General features: G+C 36.3%; 1 protein-coding gene across 2 annotated transcripts in view; it reads right to left on the reverse strand.

Moving 5' to 3' along the window:
• KIF11 (kinesin family member 11) overlaps positions 1 to 13,057 on the reverse strand; it is a 75,584-nt gene that overhangs the window by 14,313 nt on the left and 48,214 nt on the right. For both annotated transcript variants that reach the window (XM_027529307.1, XM_027529306.1), the window contains exons 10-17: positions 12,075 to 12,163; positions 10,519 to 10,606; positions 9,586 to 9,774; positions 8,443 to 8,650; positions 6,953 to 7,125; positions 4,887 to 5,012; positions 3,401 to 3,559; positions 918 to 1,024 (exon numbers count right to left, since the gene is read on the reverse strand). In XM_027529307.1, coding sequence (XP_027385108.1) covers positions 918 to 1,024; positions 3,401 to 3,559; positions 4,887 to 5,012; positions 6,953 to 7,125; positions 8,443 to 8,650; positions 9,586 to 9,774; positions 10,519 to 10,606; positions 12,075 to 12,163 — 1,139 coding nt within the window. The remainder of the gene's footprint in view (positions 1 to 917; positions 1,025 to 3,400; positions 3,560 to 4,886; positions 5,013 to 6,952; positions 7,126 to 8,442; positions 8,651 to 9,585; positions 9,775 to 10,518; positions 10,607 to 12,074; positions 12,164 to 13,057) is intronic.

Here is a 13,057-nt window from a genome sequence, read left to right on the forward strand (position 1 = left end):
TTTTTTTCTTATAAAAAACATTAGTGAGAGAAGTGGCAAAATTTGAATCAGGTATGTATATTAGATAACAGTAGTTCTCAATATTAACTTTCTAATTTAAAATACTTGTTACAATAGATAATAAGAACCTACTGTATACACAGGGAATTCTAGTTAATATTCTGTAATACTATACATGGGAAAAGACTCTAAAAAGAAATGGGATATATGTATATGTTTAACTGATTCACTTTGCTGTATACTTGAAACTAACACAACATTGTAAATCAACTATATTCCAATAAAATTTAAAAAAAATTTTTAATAAAATAATTATTACATAAGACAGTATCTTATATTTTTAGGATATACACTGAAGTATTTGGGGGAAAGTGGAGATTACAAAGACTATAACTTATTCAGAAAATTATATATATATAGTATTATATGCTATATAATATATCTATATCTATATCCACTGTCATTCAAAAGATTGTTCATCTACAGGCAATATTATATAATACAACATACAAACTATATGGGCTTCTCTGGTTGCTCAGATGGTAAAGAATCCACCTGCAATGTGGGAGACCTAGGTTCGATCCCTGGGTTGGGAAGTTCCCCTGGAGAAGGGAACAGCTACTCACTCCAGTATTCTGGCCTGGAGAATTCTATGGACATAGAAGCCTGGTGGGGTCACAGAGACACAACTGAGCAACTTTCACTTCACATCACTTCAACGTACTATATAATATTATATAATTATTTAATATAGTATATAATATTACAGAGAAAGGGGGAGAGAGGAAATGAGGATGATAAAATGAACATAATAAAATATATGAGAAAATGGGTTGATAGTATTTGTACTATTTAAACTTTTTATTCAGAAATAATTTCAGGGAGAGAAAAGCTAAAGAAATTTAAAAACAGCTTACTGCTCTGTATTTTCTTGAACACTGCTAAGTGGTTTCTGGATGTTTTTACACTTTTCCTCCAAATCACAGTATCTCTCCTCCCAAAGATTGATTAACTGGTAAAGTTCCTGTAAGAAAGGTGTGGGGAGGGAAAAGATTGAAATTATAATGGTTAAACTTTTACTCCATACTGATATAAAGTATTTTCCCATAGGTGAGAATGATTCACATTCCTGATAAGAGATCTTTAACTCCACCTCTCTGACAGAGGAAGGTAGTAGAAGTGATGTTAAAGGAATAATCGTATTACAGGCACTTTTTAAAAAACTAAATAATTAGCAAACTTTTAAATTAGCAAGCTATTTTAACTATAAGTAACAAGTTGCTTTCAGTGTACTTCAGAACTAACCAAATAAACCAAAAAGAGAACCATTCTGACAGATACACATAGTTGCTTCTTAACTGATAACACTACTAGAAGGGAAAGTAATGCTGAAAATCTAATGAGTCAAGCAATCCAAAAATATTATCAACCAATATAGCTGAAACATTTTATAGAACTTAGTTGGATCATTTTAATGTTAAAAGAGCTTATCATTTTCTCATATGTGGCATCTTGAAACACATCTCTGAATAAAACAGCAGCTGACAATACACATTTAACACATTGGTTTTGAATAAAATGTCAGTATTTCTGCTAATCTCAAAGTAGAGGGAAATGCAGGTATTAGATTTATCTACACGTAAACAGGTTTGTCAGTGCTAACCTCAAGTTCTAGAATATCTAAGAAACAGTTCAGTTAGTAAACCTGCTTCTTTTAAGCCAAGGAAGTCAAGTCACTCATGCTAAAATACTTTTCACATCATAGGTGTTCCTCAGAATATATACCTAAAAAGATCTAGACAGGTTAAAGGCAAACACTCTATGAAGAGGTATAAGAAATTGCTGCAATTTCAAATTTCAAGAATATGTTCTAGAAAGATTTAGAAAAGCTCCTTCAAAAATGGATTCCTAAAAAAAAAAAAAAAATGGATTCCTTTCAGGCAGTATAATCCCCACCATAGCTATATGGGGATCTAAATATTGTCAGATGTTCCCAAGGACTCAGTTTCCTCATCAGAAAACTGAACTAGTAATAGAACCTGTATCTACGCTGGTGGGAGGAATAAATACATAGTGAGTTGCTCAATAAATGTTAACTATTACTTGTACGAATTTCAATATTAACCTTTTGTGTGAAAAGTTTTATGCTTATCAGTTAGGGAAACAATCTTATTTTAAAGTTTCTTTTTTTTCATTCCATCCAAGAGGGGTGTATTTGTTTTGGTTGGTTTGGTTTCTTTGGTCACAGTGCGCAGCTTGTGGGATCTTAGTTCCCTGGCCAGGGATAGAACAACCCGGGCCACAACAGTAAAAGCATGGCGTCCTAAGCACTATACACCAAAGAATTCTCTCAAGAGGTTATTAAATGATTACACATGATAATGGATGATTCACAAGCTTCACTCCATCTAGAACTTTACATGGCACCACAATTCAAGTTAGATATATTGCATAGGATGTGCCAACAATCATATTAGTAACCTAAAAACTCCATGACTTTGCTTGGGTGACCTTTTTAGCTGTGAACGCCAGGTCATAACACAGTAACTGTTAGTTCAACTACAACAAGCTTTCTGAAGACAAGGCCTTCTCCGCCCAAGCAGGCTGTAAATAAATTCCGAACCCAGCATCACCCTGAAGGAAATCTGACTTCACAACGTTGGGGTATTTACCAAAATGGCTTCAGAGTAGACTGTTTTTAAAAAGACACATTTATTCAGTGTCATGATCAGACTATTACATTTAGCAAACAACAGAATAGGTGCAAAAAAATAAAATCTACATTAAAACCCTCTGCTGGAATGCTTTACACTTTCCACAGAATAGAAACTAAAATAAACTGTTACACAATTAGTCACAAATATAGTTCTCAAGTTTTTCTGCCCATACACATAAGTATTGTCTAAAACGTGTCTTCTTTGAGGCAGCTAGGCTCTGCCACCACCATTCTTGGCTGAGTTCATAAATCTATTGCAACCTATAGCTTTCCCTGTCACTTCTCTGGCTCTCCTCTCCTGCTGAGCTTTGTTTCCTTCTGCCACTACTACAGCTACTGTGCTGCTGGAATCACTAGAGTCATCTGGGTTATAATGTAGACACAAGTTCACTTTAAATGCTTTCATCATTTTCTTCTAATTGTATTCCCAATGGAATATTTCTGCAGCTTCAGCTTTCTTCTTGATATGAAGAAAGGACTGTCTTGTCTCACTGTGCTCTGAATGTAGCAAATCATCAAATGTTAACTGATCAAGAGAAGTACTCTTATTTCACATTAATTACTGCTATAAGCACAAGTGCTGACAGTCTTTTCAGGTGTCTAATTTAGTTACCTAGCATTCAGTCTGTAACAGGGATCTAAAGATCATAAAGCTTTCTTTTTACACTCAAATCACCTATATACCTGTGACTGGATTTTCTTTGTTTTCTTCATGTCTTCAGTTAAGTTTTCACACAGCTTCTGTGATTCAGCCAAGGAAGAAATTGTATTTTCTTTTAGTTCATGTAGATTGTTACACAATGTACTAAGAAAGCCATCCATTTCCTTCTTCTGATCTTCTATCTTTGAAGAGAAAAAAATAATTTTTTTCTTTCTTTTCTTAAATTAAAAAAAAAAAAAAAAAATGTCCTAGGGGCTTCCCTGGTGGCTCAGTGGTAAAGAATCCACCTGCCAATGAAGGAAGACACAGATTCGATCCCGGATCCAGAAGATTCCACAAGCTGCAGAGCCAACTAAGCCTACAAGCCACTATTGAGCCTGTGCTCTAGAGCCCAGAAGCACAACTACTGAGCCAACATGCTGCAACAACTGAAGCCCATGCACCCTAGAGCCTGTGCTCCAAAGGAAGAGAAGGCACCACGATGCGAAGTCCACACACCACAACTAAAGAGCAGCCCTGCTCACTGCAACTAGAGAAAAAAGCTCTTGCAATAACAAAGACATAGCACAGCCAAAAAAAAAAATATTTTTTTAATGTTCTAAGTTTATTTTTTATTTTTACTTTTTTGAATACATATAAATTAGAAAAGGTAGAAAACAGTATTGCAGAGAAAAGTCCCTTCCTTTCCCCTCTAGCCCCTAGCGCCCCCGTCCCACTCCCACCTCTGAGAGACGATTATTACCATTTTTAAACACATCTAGAGGAGCCTGGTTGGCTGCAGTCCATGGGGTCGCTAAGAGTCGGACACGACTAAGCAACTTCCCTTTCACTTTTCACTTTCATGCATTGGAGAAGGAAATGGCAACCCACTCCAGTGTTCTTGCCTGGAGAATCCCAGGGACGGCGGAGCTGGTGGGCTGCCGTCTATGGGGTCGCACAGAGTCGGACACGACTGAAGTGACTTAGCAGCAGCAGAGGTATTTTGGGGCTTCCCAGGTGGCCCTAGTCATAAAGAACCCAACTGATAATGCAGAAGATGTGAGTTCAATCCCTGGGTCAGGAAGATCCCCTGGAGGAGGGCATGGCAACCCACTCCAGTATTCTTGCCTGGAGAATCCCACTGACAGAGGAGCCTGGTGGGCTACAGTCCATAGGGTCGCCAAGAGTCAGACACGCACGCAGAGGTATTTTATTATCCATATTTAGGCAGGTATGCATACATATGTATATATAACCACATATGTACACACACACACCATATGATAGACTGCTATGTATGCTGTGATACTTGAAGATCATTTCCTCTCGTTTTTCTTAGCCATGATTCTGCAGACCACATCAATGGTCAGCATCCTGACCACAGCATCCTCTCTTCCTCCCTCCTCCAGATTCCTTCTCAAAACCCACAGATTCTGCATGTAAACACTTCTCAACTAACAAGTCCTGGGTCCCTTGAATTCATGTGGAGTTTCTTTCTTAACAATTTGAGATAATAAGAATATTTATTACCTTATTAGCCACAATCGATAAAGTCTTGAAAATATTCTCCAGTTGACTATTGATTTCCAGTATAGATGCCACAGTGGGGGATAAAACTGTTCCCAGTGAACTGAGGAGCTCAGTCTTAAGTACGTTCTGGTTTGAAAAATACACACACAACTCTTTAAAAAGGATATTTTCACTTCCATAAATCTGGATAGTTAAATGATAATATCTTAAATACCCTGTTAACTAAACACTTGTATATTAAAATCCTAAGTGTCCATTCTCTTTTTTTTAAATAGTTTAAACACGTTCTCTTTTTTATAGCCTATAGAGCCTACTAGAGTTTATATTCATCATAAATCACTTAATCCTGCATATAGGAATTAAGAAATGGTCACTTTATGTACAATAAATTCTTAATACTCTACTGTAACATAAGTCAGAAGAATTCAGAAGAGGGGAAAATGACAGTCATTTGATAAAATTTCAGCAATGCAACCAAAGAAAGGAAAAAAACACCTACAATTTTATTTCAAAGAAATAAATTTCAAACAACTTTAGGTTACTAAGTCAAAAGGGCTGAAACCACATAGCCTTGAAAAGTAGGCTTTGGGTTGGAGGCATTTAAGTTTGAAGAACTGGTGACTTACATTCTATTGGATAAGAACTTGTCATGGTTCTGGTTCTTGTCAAGGTATATACAAAAGTTAGAAAGTATTGTAGATTGGAAATTTTTATAAAACGAAGAAAAAAATTCTGAACTAAGCTCCTATTACTAGGGCAAGGATGAAGAACTATAACGAAATAATTAGTAAATGCTTAAAAGAGTACTGGTTTTCTTTGGAAAGAAGAGCTATCATACTAATTTCAACTCATTCTGTGGGAACAGCAATCACCTATTCAGACTCAAGCTTGCTTATAACTTGGTAGGAAGACATCAATAAACAGAGACTACCATTTATTTAGTGAGTGAATCAATTTTCATACAGCAGAAACTAACAGAACATTGTAAAGCAATTATACTCCAATTAAAAAAAAAATCCCAAAAACTAAGTGCCAGTGAGCATCTTTTAACTTTGTCAAATTTGGGTGACTAAAGAAATCTACCTAATAATGTCATGCAAGCACTGAATTTAGGCAGATGTTGGCCAACATGAGCAGTATTTACTTGGAAAATGTTCAACAAATATTGTTAAACTCAAAAAGGGAGGCAGAGAACCTATACAGAGGGAAAAACCAAAGTAAGTTATATGGCCAAGAACTTCCTAGACAAATGATACAATTACAAAATGAAGGGTATAAAGAAATCAAGTGTGGAGAAGGTAAACAACATTGTATAATTAGATGACTGGCTTCTAGAGAATTATGGGAAAAAGCCTCACAGTTACAGGCCAGAAGGACTTGATTACACATACTGGACCCCACAAATTGTTTTATAACAATATATAAATTGTTATATATGTTCCCCAAATTCTATAAGTCATTTTTCTTACACGTTTTTCTGTATTTCTGTAGTTTTAAAATTCACTACTTAATATACCCTTCAGGTTGGATCAGTGTAACATTAGCATGACTATTCCAGGACCCTTAAGAAAAGGATAACTGACCAATTTCTGAGCCAGCTAACAAGTCATAGGTCCCCTGAATTCATGTGAAGCTAAACCTACAACTCTTTTAAAAGGCATATGAACTCCTCACTCTATGTTACAGAATATAAGTGAAAAAAGTTTTGAAGGTTATATATATGCTACTGGAAATTAATCTTTCTGGGAGGAAAAAAACAGTGAAGAGACCTGTCTTTAAAAATATAAACCTACTCTATTAAAGTAATCTGTTTACCACTGTGTCTAGTAAAGCTTAAGATGAAAGAAGAGGGACTTCCCTGGTGGTCCAGTGGCTAAGACTCTGGGCTCCCAATGCAGGGGGCCTGGGTTCGATCCCTGGACAAGGAGCTAGATCCCACATGCAGCAACTAAGACCCAGTGCAGCCAAATTAAAATAAATAAATGATTTTTAAAAAAAAAAGATGAAAGAAGAGCAGTTAACATTGTTTTTAGAGACTTATCAAATGTAATAAAAGATTTACTAACAATTAATCCCTGAAGTACAGTTTTACTTTCTGCTGCTAACGACTGTTCTTTCAATATCATATTAGAAATCTGAGAAACAAGTGTAGACACATTTTCTGGAATCGATGAGAGAGATCCAAGTGCTGTTGTAGTAATAGAGTCTAATGCAGAGACACTGGAAGTCAGCAGGTTACCTACACCAAAAAGAAAAAAAGATGTAAATCTGGACAAGAATATATTTAAACATAAATACAATCTTGGCAAAATTTATACCCCTGTTGTGGAAATTTATAACAAATAAGCTTAAAATAATTGACTCACTACATAAGCATGGAATTATATTAAACATAAATTATGTTCTATAGTATTCAGGAAGCACTTGGCACATCTGTAAGTGTATCAGACCTGAAACTGTAACTAGTGTAAGAGTCAGAATAATCTAAAAATTAATCTGTAACTAAAAGTAATACACAGTATTACTGAAGATAAAAAAGGTTAAAGAAGAGAAACTAGAAATCAATAAATAAATTTTTTAGTGGTTAGCTAGAGTGACTAGACTCTAAGTGACCTTTAAAATTTTTCATGTCTGCATCTTCAAAATTTTCTATAGTGAAAATAATACTTTAATATCAGTTTTGAAATTAGTCTCACACTAAACACAGTAAGACTGAAATAAGAAATGCTTGAACTAAAGATGGTACTGATGAATTATTTGCAGGGCAGCAAAGGAGACACAGATGTAGAGAACAGACTTATGGACATGGGTTGGGGGAGGAAGGAGAGGGTGAGATGTATGGAGAGTAACATGAAAAATATTACCATATGTAAAAATAGATAGCCAATGGGAATTTGCTATATGACTCAGGGAACTCAAACAGGTGCTCTGCAACAACCTAGAAGGGTGGAATGGGGAGGGAGATGGGAGGGAGGTTCAAGAGGAAGGGAATATATGTATACCAAGGTCTGTCTAGTCAAGGCTATGGTTTTTCCAGTGGTCATGTATGGATGTGAAAGTCGGACTGTGAAGAAAGCTGAGGGCCGAAGAATTGATGCTTTTGAACTGTGGTGTTGGAGAAGACTCTTGAGAGTCCCTTGGACTGCAAGGAGATCCAACCATCCATTCTAAAGGAGATCGGTCCTGGGTGTTCTTTGGAAGGAATGATGCTCAAGCTGAAACTCCAGTACTTTGGCCACCTCATGCGAAGAGCTAACTCACTGGAAAAGACGCTGATACTCAGAGGGATTAGGGGCAGGAGGAAAAGGGGACAGAGGATGAGATGGCTGGATGGCATCCCGGACTCGATGGATGTGAGTTTGAGTGAACTCCGGGAGTTGGTGATAGACAGGGAGGCCTGGCGTGCTGCAATTCATGGGGTCGCAAAGAGTTGGACACGACTGAGTGACTGAACTGAAATGATGGCTCATTCATGTTGATGTTTGGCAGAAACCAACAAAATTCTTTAAAGCAACTATCTTTCAATTAAAAGAAAAAAAGAAATGTTTGTACTTACCAAACAAGGTCTTATGAACTTCTAGCATGGCCTTTTGTTTCATGCTGCCATCCTTAATTAATTCTTCCATGTTATTAAATAGACTATTCAAGTTTTGGCCAAAAACATCTTGAGCTTCTGCGTTATGCTGATCAACTGCCTTCTTACGATCCAGTTTAGAATGGAGACCAAATACATCTTTTGTAGTTTCTTCAACTGTGTTAAGCAACTATATATGATTTTTAAAAATAAGTGTTGATAAGATGGATATGACAAAAGCAAGCTAATGAAAATATCTGTGCTTCATTAAAGACTTCTAAAAAGAACTAGTAAATTTTATATATAGTATCAGAAGAAAAATTTAAATTCATGCCAATGTTTATTTCTCCTCCACTAGGCATCTAGACAAGGACAACTGACTTTGCCAATCAATTTTAATAATTATGCTCCCTCACAAATGTTTCCCCAATATGTGTTATTAAGGCAGGAGACCCTGGTTCAATTCCTGGGTCAGGAAGATCCGCTGGAGAAGGGATAGGCTACCCACTCCAGTATTATTGGGCTTCCCTTGTGGCTCAGTTGGTAAAGAATCTGCCTGCAATGTGGGAGACCTGGGTTCGATCCTTGTGTTGGAAAGATCCCCTGCAGAAGGAAAAGGCTACCCACTCCAGTATTCTGGCCCGGAGAATTCCATGGACTGTACAGTCCATGGGGTCACAAAGAGCTGGACATGATTGAGTGACTTTCACTTTCATGTGTTACTAATTTCTGAAGGATACACCTAATAAAAAAGTGAGTATTTTCAACATCGCCCATCATTAGAAGATACTAAATTCTTGATGACTAGTTTCAACCATGACCACAGGTAAAGCAGTACTACATTCTAAACATTCACAAAATATATTAAAGTCAGGTTCTATTTTCAAAACTTAAGGAATAGATTTTTCTTAAATAAGCATCTCCAGTGAAGAAAATCTAGACGAAATAGTAAAATAATGTTTCTTAAATGGACAGAAGTATCATTTGGAGTCAATACACAGAATTTCACAATTTCTTAGCTTATGCTAAGAAAGTTACTTCTATGCTTTCTTATGCTTTCTAACTTTCTTATGCTAAGAAAGTTAACTTCTTTAACTCGACTTCAAATAAAAATAAAAGACAAACCCGGTTGGCAGCATTATGAAGTCTCTCCTCAGTACTTTCCAAAGCCGAGGTGATATATTCTTCTTCAACAAGCTGTAATTTAGTTTCCTGCAACTGTCTTTGAGTGGTTTCAAGTTCCTGTGTCTTACTTTGCAGGTCAGATTTGCACTGGTTAAGTTCATTTTTACTATCCATAAACAATTCTGTAACCTACATATAACACATGAAACATTTTTGTTTTAGAATTTAAAAATGCCGAACTGGTCGTTGACACACCGGGCTAGTTTATAATACTAAAAGAACCAAACAAATTATTTCCATATAAAAGTTGTAACAAGTTACCAGGCAGGTTAGAGCACTTCACATAGTAACTGGTTTCTTCCTATAACTACTACTAGTACTGGTGGTTCCGTAGTTAGGACTCTGTGTGTCCAGTGCTATGGGCACAGGTTTGATACCTGGTCAGGGAATTAAGATTCCGCAAGTCGTGGGGCACAGCCAACCAAACACAAATAAGTAACAGGTCTAATGAAATGGTGTTAATTCTTCAGATTCCTTTCAACACTGCCAGTGTGAGGGTGGCACTGAAGGGTCAGGTCTTTCAACCTTAGTTATTTAACATCTGGCTTCTCCCAACATCTGCCTTTTGTCATCTGATAAACATGTTGATGAAAATGTCTCAGCATTCACTATACAACTTTCATATTAAATTATACAATTCATTTAATTTCTTAAAATGCTGCATTAGTATGTGTCAAATTGAATAACTTCCTCAAAAAAGACTCACTTCTTCATTATCATTAATGATAAAAAAACTGTGATACAACTTAATTTTAGTTTAGAGGTCAGCAAGAAAAAAAATCTTAAAGAAAAAATATCAGGTGCCTCACATTCTTATAGTGCCTTTTAATATTTGCTTTTTACATGACAGTCAATACAGTTTTGAATGCTTACCCTATTTAGCTCTTCCTCAACAGCAGCGATTTTTTCAACCAATTCTACAATTTGTTCCTCTTGAACAGTTAGTTTTCCACTCATAGCTCTAAAATAAAATTTAACAGGATTTTAACAGTGAATATTGTTTCCTAATGCCTATAAAATTTACTCTAACACAACTGAGGCAGTTACATATCATCTCTACTATTTATCACTATCATGATATGATGCCTAAGTATCAATAAGCAATAGATACAAAGTGCAAAAAACAAATATATTCTTTGTCTTAGGTTTATAAACAGACTGTTTTTCTTGTTTTCTCCATTTTGAAACTGAGAATCCCTACCAGTTACAGGGGAAAAAACCATGTATGGATATAAAATTTGAGAAGCTACAAAGGTGACAGAGGACAATAACCCACATAAAGCAGAGGTAGGGGATACCAGGTGTCTATAATCAGGAATATGAAGAATAATAAACCAGACAGGCAGAATCCTGAAGAGGCTTGTGGTGTGAAAACGTCAGGTCTCACAGGAGGAAGGGAAGGGGCTAAAACCTGGAAAACTAAAGCTATGTATACAGAGCAATTAAACCTCCTGCCCCCAGCACACAGACCCCAATACACGCCCCAACACACATACCACTATCACTCCACCACAAAAGTCCTCATGAGATAAACGATTCTTCTCTGCTGCTGCTGCTAAGTCACATCAGTCGTGTCCGACTCTGCAACCCCATAGGCGGCAGCCCACCAGGTTCCTCTGTCCCTGGGATTCTCCAGGCAAGAATATTGGAGTGGGTTGCCAATTCCTTCTCCAGTGTATGAAAGTGAAAAGTGAAAGGGAAGTCGCTCAGTCATGTCCGACTCTTCGCGACCCCATGGACTGTAATCCCCCAGACTCCTCTGTCCATGGGATTTTCCAGGAAGGAGTACTGGAGTGGGTTGCCACTGCCTTCTCCGGATTCTTCTCTAGAGCACAGCTTCTCAGCTTTAGCACTACTGACATTTTGCACCAGACAATTCTGGTCTGCTTTAATGAGCCTCTGATTTCTTGAGATTAGCAAGTGTCAGAAGCGAGTGCTATCGTTTGCATTCCTCTAGTTCCTTCATAACTACCAACCATTTTCTATTCCACATTGTGCTTAAATGACAAAGAATTTTAAGAATGCAGATTTCCTCAAACTATTTGCTAGAGATATTGATTAAAGGAAAAGATAAAGTTGAGGGGGTATAAGAAGAGAGTTCATTCTAACAGTCTTTTGTTAACTATATCATACATCAGTTCTTTATTGGAAATAGCTCTTCAAAGTAGATGAGCTATTTGAAATACTTTTCGACATTAAATGTACAAGAGGAATGCAACATTGTTATTAAATGAATGATATAGTTTAGATAAATAATTTTTAATTGACGTATAATTGACTTATAATATTACATTATTTTTGGGTGTACAACATAGTGATTTGATACTCATACATTACAAAATGATCACCACAATAACAGTACAATACTACTGACTATACTCCCTATGCTGTACATTCTTAGAAATTAATTTCCATAACCAAGGGCTTACCTAAAATTTTCTTCAGAAATGTACACTCCATTTTTTTCACGAGCTGCAGCAAGATCCCGTTTCAGACGCTCTATCTCTTCTGTATATTCCTATGAAAGAAGAATGTTGTGTCAGTTTAGCACTTCACTTTTTTTTCATTCAGTTTGGGGAAGATTTATAATAAATAAAACAAAGTTAGCCCTCTTATCTTTTTTAAAGCATAAAAGTATGTGATTAAAAAGTCACAATCTTACTTTTCATTCAATATTAATATGGTTAGAATAAAGTCAATAGCTTTCATTCATTATAAAAATACAGGCTTCTGAAGAAAAAATAACCCCCAGTAGCCAGGTTGGTCTCCAAATCTCATTTCACACTAAAAGGAACCAGGGTTTCTTAGGGAAGTGTCTGACTCCAGGATTGGGGCAAGAAACATTCAAGATGAACCTGGAACATCTTGTAAAACAAAATAGGAAGGAAGCGAAGGAAGCTTAGGCCAACAAAAAAGACTAAAGAACCCACTGAAAGGGTACCCAATGGCCAGAGAAGGAACAATTTGAATGTCAGTGAGGTTGTTAACTACAATTGTTAGCACAAATATTCTAAATCCATGAGTTTATAATGATGTTAAGAAAGTTGGGAAACAAATCCATTATTCTCCAAACTGTCAAAGGAAATGAATCAAGCATTTGTCCTGTCTTTCCTATAAGAAATATAGCCTTGGGGAGCTGAGGGAATATTCCTCTTTACAGAGTTAGTCCAGCAGTCAACTAAGGAATAACAATTCGAAAATTATTATTATTTTGCAACCCTTAAAGAAGAACTAGTGGATCAGGTCATTTCAATATAATGAATCCCTTACCAAAAAAAGGGAAAGACCCAGATATTATGTGCTTCCAAGTGGGAGAATATACCACCACTTATCAAGTATTTTGGCCAAAAACATATAAATAAGATAAAACCTGACTCTATCAAGCCTCAAAATCCAACTACTAATTTATGGC

Source organism: Bos indicus x Bos taurus, chromosome 26 (assembly GCF_003369695.1).
Source record: "Bos indicus x Bos taurus breed Angus x Brahman F1 hybrid chromosome 26, Bos_hybrid_MaternalHap_v2.0, whole genome shotgun sequence".
Classification (NCBI taxonomy): domain Eukaryota; kingdom Metazoa; phylum Chordata; class Mammalia; order Artiodactyla; family Bovidae; genus Bos; species Bos indicus x Bos taurus.